We start from the raw sequence: 9,235 nt of genomic DNA on the forward strand, positions 1-9,235 counted from the left end.
GCCCCTGCTTAAGATGTCCAGGGACTGGTAAAGTGACTAAACTGGGTTAAGACAGTTATTGTAGTTTTATTCTGCAACAGTCTTTTTCTCCAAGTTACTTTTTAACAATCTTTAAATTTGAAAAAAAAATAGTACTTAGAGCTCTGTAATCCCAAAATCTGGCATGTAGCTCTAAAATAGTTTAAAAAGGGTAACTTGGTAATCATCCATGATCCAGCTGGGCTTGCCAAGCTAACTTTTTAGAATAAAAAAGTATTACGGGAACATTTTCATTGAGAAACATTGATTTGACATGGCAACCACCATTACCTTTCAATGGGTTTTGCATAGGAAAGGTTTTTAGTAGGGTGGATAGCCAAAGGATGACATTTTTAAAAGATAAGGAAAAGGGAAACACTGGAAGTCAGAACACAGATTTGCCCCTTTTCAAAGTGTTATGTTGTGCCACCTGAAAGGCAGCGAGAGTCAAATATTTCATGACTTTGTACCAATCAACATACACAAGTCTTGATCCAACCAAAGTAAACCACTTTTACTTCCAATTGAGTCTAAGGGGATAATTTAGTACTTTAGTTCCTTTTAAGTGTGTAACTTGGGCTGATCATGCCTGTTCTTTTGTATTAATTTAGTATGAGGTACTTCTGCAAAGAACACTGACAGACCATTGTCACAAGTTTCGATATCTTGACAGGGACTGAATTGGGAAGTGCCTAGCTGGTGCCCATATTGCTAAGTTTCTTGTCAAGTTTAAGAAACATTTTATCATCAAGTTTTCAAGTAGCAGTTCGGATGCCTTGATCCATTTTGGAATACGTCTTTCTGGTACAGAAGTTATTGTTTAAGACACAAGGGATCCTGTCTTGCAAATCCTAAAGCAAAACTCCCTTTAAGTCTGACATCCTGTCTTAGACCTCAAGGCATAAAATATATATATTATACATTTTTATATATATATATAGATCTCCATGGCATTTTAAATATAAATAGAATAATTTAGATTGTTATATAAATAAATAAATAAAATGACCAGAAGTTCTCTATAACTCAGCATACCGTTCTTTCAATAACACAGCAGGGTTGATATCTTCTATTCCAGCACTGGAAGTGCTGAAGTTAGTTGTTGCTGCTGCTTCTGAGTTTATGACGTGAAAGGCAGTGAAAGGGCAGCCCTTCACATTGTTGCAGATGAGATTTTGGAGGGAGGCTGTGTTAACTATGTCAAAGCCAACTTTGCCCCCAAAAGTACTTGGCTTCCAGTATTCAGGTGAGCAGATGGCATTACCCATGAGGCCTTTCAAGGAAAATGGTGCCCCGATTTCTATCATGGTCTCACCAAAGATGGCACCTGGACGCCCCTTTTCAACAAGAAGTGCTGGGTAGAGCTCCATCGCGTCAATATCTCCATAAAGCTCTTCAAGTTCTGCAGCCATTTCTTTTTCTCCTGCAGTAAATAACAGGTGAACTGTTAAGAACCTGGAATCTTCAAGAGATCCCTAGATCTCTTGCTACTATCTCAGTTTGACACATATTTGGGGAAACCATTATGTTCTGTGATCAAGAGATGCCCTACACAGAATTAGAGCACCGGAACACCTAGCCCGTTGCAGTGTATTATGACTCAGGTTGAACCAGGGAATTTATGCCATGTGTTTTATTAAAACTATTTAATCACGGCTTCTTATTGAGAACTATTTTGGTGTAGTAGCTAAGAGTGTCAGGCTAGGATCTGGGAGGCTCAGACTCAGATCCCCACTCTGCCATGGAAGCTTGCTAGGTACCCCCGGCCAGTCACACACTCAGCCTAACCTACCTCATGGGGGTGGGGTAAAGATAAAATGGAGAAGGAAAGAACAATGTAAGCCATTCTGGAGAAAAGCATGTGTATAAAAGGCAGGGGTAAAGAAAAAAATATTAAGAGTCTTACCAGTGAGTTCTTCGAATGACTTAAAAGGTTTCAACAGAAAGTGCTTCCGGTATGCATTCAAGGATTGGTATCTCATCTGCCTGCTTTGATCAATGGAGGCTTTAGCTACTTTCTGTACAGCAGCAGGAACGTTCCTACCCCCAGCAACCTGTTTACAAAGGAGAACAAATGAAGTAGAATGAAGAACAAAATGGAATGCCTTTCAGCTTGTGTTAACACACGTCATTTAATATAGCCATTACTGCATTGGTTCCAATGAAACCATAGTTTAAACAAAGTATGACTAATGCTAATGTCCAAATATGGGCCATTAACTATGGGACGCGGAACAGTCTTAACTATGGTTTCACATGACATACACAGATATCCTAGCTTAATCCTGTTTTACTTCCTGGTGCTGTGCTCAACAGAATTCAGGCTTCTGAATTCTGAACAGAATACCAGCTGGGCTTCTGGGGGGGAAGGCAGGAGAAAGAGCAAAAGCAACAAAACCTGCATTTGTTGGGAGAAACCAGGATTTGAATGATAGTCTGTGAGGTGAATCAGTTTCATAAAGCAGCTATAGTCAAAACAAAGCAGTTTTTCATTCTGTCTGAAACAAGACGTTTTTTTCCTTCTCACTTGAAAACACTTCCAGATGTGAGAGTGACTTGCATAAGGACAGCTGTGCCCAGTCACTTCAAGATGGACAACATGATAGCCAGCTCGAGCAAGTCAAAATGCTGAGAGAGAATATGCTTACCCTTCCAGCCCTTTGCTTGGAGAAAGAGGTCACCATCTGGGATAGGCCATGCTCCAACATGATGGAGTTGTTATAGATAAATTGTTGGTAGGTGTACTCTTGGTCCTGGATTTGAAAGGTGTCGGGCAGAAGGGGGTGCCAGTGGTAAAGAGTGTTGAACTCCGCGGCTATTCTGTTTTGATACTGGAATCGTTGGTTGAAGAGCAGTTCCGGGTCAAATTTCAGCTTGAAGTGGTAGCCGCTTAAGTGCTGCACATAGTCTTCAATCACTATCTTGATGGTCTCTCCTGTTTTGTTTTTTTTAAAGAGATCTCAGTTTTGCTTTTTAAATGACACCAGATGCTTAACTCTGCTATTTGCAAATCAAATAAGCACAACAGAGGTGGGCTAAACCCATCACTTGAGGAATCTTAGGCATAATATATTCCATGCTGGATCATACCAAGGTCATAAACAGCCAATTTGCCTTTGGCATTGAGCTAAATGCTCCTGCACATGGAAGTTTCCACTTAATTTGTGCGGCTAGTAGCTATGAAAAGACCTATTATCCCACCCCAGTAACAGTTTCTAGATGTTAATTTTGTCTGAGAATGACTGTCAAAATTACCTGTCAAGATAAGCCTGGCAGTTTGGAAGAGCTGCTCATCCTCCCATTCTGGATGCTCTTTTTTAAGTACGTCACAGACCCGGTTGTGTTCCCGGAGCCATAAGGTGGCATACATCATCAATCCTGGCACCAAACCGAAGACCTCCTGTCCTACAGAAAATTGCAGGTGCTCAGGGACGTGAGGTGGATATATCATTTCTGCCTGGGTTTCTTTCACAGTAGGCGGGTACATCTCTCCCCCGATCATCTGCAGTTTTAAAAGAACAAGTGAGAGTCACTGGCTGCAGCACACACAAATTCTGCCATACTGAATCCCAGTTCCAATTTAAGTGTGCTTAAATTTATTTTAGACTTTGACCTAAAGGTGCAAATGTGACCTGAATGTATCCAGTGTTATTTAATCACTATGACTAATCACAAGCCTCCTGGCTCTTCTGTGTTAAAGGTGAAAGCTGCAAAACCAGGACATACAGAGACCAAGTCGGCAGAGCCAGATAAGTAAGTTATACCCTAGGGCTATACATTTTGAGAAGCCTGTAAATACAAAAAGATTACTAAATATTACTAAATTACTATTTTTGGTATAATGCTATGTGGCTTCTTAAACGATGTAGCTTAGGGCCTCAGCATGTCTTAATTGGGCCATGAAAGTAGGAGTCTATTTGAGGGATTCCTGAAACATACAGAAAGTGCAGAGGGGGATACCCTAAAAATAAAAACAGAAAAACAAAATCAACCCAGTGTGATGAAGACTGAGCAGGCTCCACAAAGGATGCAATACTGAAAGCAGAGGAGAGTCAAATGAAAAAGTGGTGGTGAACAAGGAAAAATCAATCTGCTAGAGACCTCACAAGCTTACCGAATCCTGAAGGCAGAGATTTTTTTTGGGGGGGGGCATGATGGGATTTTCAAGCTGTGCTTCCCCCTGCAATTCCACGTTCACCCTCAGGTTGTAGTTATTCAGTACCAATTGGGTGCCATGTGCTACACAGAAGCAAGACAGACCCAGCCCAGAGAATATTCTGGTATATTCATGAATGTACCAAGTGATATGTTAGCATAATGATCCTTCCCTCTCAAAACACTGCAGGCTTTTCTCCCAAACTAACCTGATATTTCAGCTTTCCATCCTTGAGCAGTCTCAGTTTCAGCTGTCTGTCCAAAGTCTCTCCATAGATGTGACTCAGGTCAACCTGTTCAAATAGTAATAGGAATATGAGAATTAAATTACTACTTGATGAAACCCATCAAATCGAATCCATGAGATCAGTAGATTTAGAGCCAGCCTTGGCAAAACATGTTGAAGATCTCTTAATAAGTCACAGCTGACTGATGGCAATAGGGTTTTCAAGGCAAGGGACATTTAGAGGTGTTTTGCCATTGCCTGCCCCCATGTCACGTCCCTGGTATTCCTTGGAGGTCTCCCATCAAAAGACTTGCCAGCATCAAGGCTGAGAGCATGTGACTAGCCCAAGGTCACCCAGCAAGCTTCCATGGCGCAAGTTGGGATTTGAACCTGGGTTTCCCAGATCCTAGTCTGACACTTTAAACCACACCACACTGACTCTCCTTAATACACTAGATGTTACCCAAAGAAAATGGAGCTTATTATAAATATTCCTTTTAATTCATTCCTCTCCAGCTGATGTTCCATAGTAGCACACAGAACATTGCAGTGGGGGGTGACCATGGAAAACAGGGGAAGGTCTCTCCATCCATGAAATCAGTGGGACCAACATACCCTGTGCACAGCTAGAATTAAGCACCAAGACCTAGTGTACTTTTGAAATCAGTAGGACTAGCTTCTACTTGAGCATTCCAGAGTATCCAGTCTCCATTTTGATCTCAACAGCATCGTATCAGATTCTCAACTATTTTTTTAAAAGCTACTCTGTACTCTTTGTCCTTGTAAAATGAAGAAGGCAGCTTTCTCAGAAACAACAACAAAAAACATCTCTCTTGTACTTTTGAAATCAAAATTCCTTGAAGCCTTTATCTGCCAGAGATGGGGGACAAGGGGCAAAGCCAAGCCACTGGTGACATTCAAAAGCTGGAGCCCTTGTTGACAACCAATATGACAGTGGATTAAAGTCTCTTCCACCCACCCTCAACAATGTCTCAACATTCTCTATAGGAACACAGTTCAGAAAAAGCCTTATTTCTTTTGGAACAGAAAGATAATGGAGAAGATAATTCTGGGTTTATTACATCTAAATTTCTTTGAATTGAGTAGAAAATAATTGAAATCACTATATTTACATATCCAGGGATTAAACTGTACTCCTTTCCAGGGTGAATAAGAACTCAAAGGGTTATAGGCTCAAATCCTTGTAGTGGATCCTTGACAGACTTGTAGTGCAGTGTGCCTTTCCCAATATTTATTTATTATTCCTCTCACCACAAAAGGCTGATTTAGTTTGTTCAGTTCTAGTCAACAGTTCTTCAATCTTACCCCATGGCCAAGGGCTTTTGTGAAGGCTGGCCCTTTGTGGTGATCCGTCTTGAAATACTGGTGGGTGAAATGCTGGGCAAAGAATGTGAACATAATATTTGTGCCTTGAGGGTCCGGAATAAATTTTCTCCTCAGCAGAAATTTTTCAACGATGATTTGTGAATCTGGAAGTTCCTTCTTGCCTGGAATTTAAAGTAATATTTTTATTTTCTAGCAAATGTTTGGTTTCTTTGACAAAGCACAACAAACCTTTTTCCACTGGACTGAAATATACTGTAATCAGCACTCAATATTAACTTTCTATTTCAGAAATAAACCAACAACAGATGAAGTTGCTTTATTCCGAGATAGAGCCTCAGTCTGTCAAGGTCAGTGTTATCCACTCTGACCGGCAGCAGATATTCAAAGTCTCAGGTAGAGGTCTTTCACGTCACCTGCTACCAGATCCTTAAAAACAAAACAAAAAACTGGAGATGCTAGGGACTGAACCTGCAACCTTTTGAAGGCAAAGCAGATGCTCTACCACTTAGCTACAGCCCCTCCCATTAAGATGTAGTTGAACATGGATGTTAAATTACTCTATAATTCCACAGTCAATCCACTATACATTTGTGATAATTGCAAAGATGCTTACTCTGTAATCCCAAGGGTAGATGAACCTTAATTTTCAACAGTTAGGAGTCCAGTAGCACCTTAGAGACCAACCAGACTTTCAGGGTATAAGCTTTCAAGAGTCAAAGCTCCCTTCGTCAGACACTGTATACCCTGAAACTCTCATAGGTCTTTAAGGTGCTACCAGACTCAAATCTAATGTTCTACTGCAGACTTTTGGAATAGTTATTGCCAGCCAATTTTACTGCAAACTGACCTGACTTTTCAGCACTGCCCATGTAAATACTACTGCACTTAAGGTGAATGAAAATATATCCTTTCTTCTTTCTACCCACCAACATACACACACAAAGACAAAAATTGAACTTTACTCCTTACCTTTCACACCCATAGGTGTCGGACAATCATGGGCTACTGGAGGGAGAGCTCTGGTGTAGTAGGAAAGATTCGAATATGCTTCCCAGCTTTTGTAGGAATAATGGCTATTATATGTTGGTGGGCTCTCAATTAAATGGGACCTTGCTAAAACGAAAAAAGGAATTTAAAATTCATGCTAAAGTTATCATTTAAGGTAGCTATCATTTAAGGTAGCTAAACAGTGAACAACCTTTTCTCATAAGACCTGACACAGGCTAATTTCAAGAGGATTGCTTGCAGATTGATTGTATTCTTGTGCTGCCATTTTATGGATAATTTCCGGGAAGTAAGCCCCATCAAATAACATGGGACTTACTCCCAAAGAGATCTAATGGCTAGACTTGGATCTCTATTATTAAACACTGAGAATATTAGTGAGACAATAGTTGGAACAAAATCTTAATTTGTTTGTGTTTCTACTAGGGTTTTCTCCTTCATAGGATCACTTAATACAGCCAATTTACCACATAGTATTTACAGATAGTAACCTTTCAGTTCAATATACACTACTGTAACCAGCCCACATAACTCTTCGAAGCACTTGGATATATATCTGCCTCCAAACCAAATAGCAGTATCAATAATGTAGACTTACACATCAGCACGTATCTCATGATGGCATCGTGAAGAAACGGGATGCTGTTGATTATATCCCAGACTCCTTTGAAGTGCGTGAGGATGTAATGAACAGTTGTTGGAGTGGGTTTCAGCATCACTCTAAGCCAAGTCCAAAATTCCGCTGAATGGAATGAAAGCACATTGAAGATTTATAGGGTATAGGTGGATAAAGGAGAAAGAAGGGTTTATGAATCTGATCATGAATTTCTAGGGATTTCACACAGAACATACGTTTAGTACAGTTTTCCCCGTAGTATCCCGTCCGTGTACAGTCACATTCATATTGGTCAAATCCTGTTGTCATGCACACTCCTCTGTTCTGGCATGGATTTGAACAGCAAGGATTAGCTGAAAAAGAAATTGAGAGACAGGAGTTGTTAAAAGTCATGTTTGGAGATGTGTTGGGGCATTCAACTGACTAGGGTAAGAAACTTTCTATAGACTAATTGCCGTTTGATACAGAGAGCCTGTAACGTACAGTGGCTAGAGAAACCCAGGTTCACATCCCCACTTGCCATGCAATCTACCAGGTGTGAGCATAGGCCACTCTCTCGCTCTGCCTAATCTGTTTCATGGGCTTGATGAGATGATAAAGTGACAGACCAGGTATGGAGGAAGGGCAGGGTCAAAAAAGACACTGAGACAGATATAATCAGGTTTACATTCATCCTCTTCCTGCTGTTCTACACCCATTTATTTGGAACTAACCCCCACGGATTTAAATGAAACTTTGTGTTCTTCAGATCACAGTGCCCTTTTAGGGAGGACATTTGAGATTCATGACATGGGTTGAAATATTATCACATGCAAGAACAAATGTAATGTGGATCTCTTTAAATGCAATATAGCTTTCAAGCGGTTTGTTATCCTAGAAGCATGAAGTCGGAAGGGGCCATACAGGCCATCTAGTTCAACTCAATGCAGGATCAGCCTAAGGCATCCCTAACAAGTGTTTGTCCAGCTGCTGCCTGAAGTCTGCCAGTGATGGGGAGCTCACCACCTCCCTAGGCAGCCAATTCCACTCCTGAACTACTGTTATTGTAAAAAAAAATCCTAATATCCAGCCGGTACCTTTCCACCTGTAATTTAAACCCATCAGATATGCACATTTATGCTGATTAGGCAAATATTTGCCTCAAAAGCAAGAATTCAAAATTTAATCTTGACCATGTAACTTTCTTAGCCTTGACATTTCTCAGAGAATTTGGCATATGCTCCTCATCTCTCAACGCCTCCAAATACAAGAAACTTTTAAAAAAAGTGAATCCCAACATTGCAGTTAATAGACGAGGAAGTCCAACCGGCAGCAACAAACAAACCTACAATCGCTTAGGAGTGATGACAGCGCACAACTTTCTTCATTTAAAACACTTCCTGTGTATCAACACCATCTACATATGTACAAACCACATCTAGCAGTTTCATCACAAGCAGAGTTACACCCTAAGTGGTCTTAAGAGTGTGTAGCCTGGGACCGCACTGCAGGTGTGGCACCTGATCGACACTGATACACTTTCTTCACTTGATAAAATCTCTCATGGCCACTGGTTCCAAGCAGGGCTCTCTAAACCAGAGTTCACCAACCACCCCCTTCACTTTGTTAAGCCCCCCGAGGTTCAGTCTTGCTGGGAGTCCCCAACCCCTGCCTCGCTTCATTCCCCCCCTCCCCAATCTGATGCTTCTCATATGCTGATCTGACATTCCCCAAACTTTGCAGAAAAAATAAATCCCTATTAGTTCAAAAGAAGTGTTTCCCCCAGGTCCTTTGACGTTTCATTCCAGATATATTTCCCAACCAGGGCCGGTGCTACCATTAGGCGGACTAGGCGGTCGCCTAGGGCGCAGAACGGGCACAGTTTTAAA

At 41.1% G+C, this 9,235-nt stretch overlaps 1 protein-coding gene across 1 annotated transcript; it reads right to left on the reverse strand.

Moving 5' to 3' along the window:
• Positions 1–969: 969 nt before the first annotated feature.
• On the reverse strand, positions 970–7,717 carry PTGS2 (prostaglandin-endoperoxide synthase 2). Its single transcript, XM_056844504.1, has 9 exons — positions 7,604–7,717; positions 7,350–7,493; positions 6,716–6,859; positions 5,726–5,907; positions 4,383–4,466; positions 3,274–3,520; positions 2,667–2,953; positions 1,925–2,072; positions 970–1,441 (listed from the first exon to the last, which is right to left on the reverse strand). The coding sequence occupies exons 1-9, from the start codon at positions 7,674–7,676 to the stop codon at positions 1,038–1,040; spliced, it is 1,713 nt and encodes a 570-aa protein (XP_056700482.1). The 5' UTR covers positions 7,677–7,717; the 3' UTR covers positions 970–1,037.
• Positions 7,718–9,235: the final 1,518 nt, after the last annotated feature.

Source organism: Euleptes europaea, chromosome 2 (assembly GCF_029931775.1).
Source record: "Euleptes europaea isolate rEulEur1 chromosome 2, rEulEur1.hap1, whole genome shotgun sequence".
Classification (NCBI taxonomy): domain Eukaryota; kingdom Metazoa; phylum Chordata; class Lepidosauria; order Squamata; family Sphaerodactylidae; genus Euleptes; species Euleptes europaea.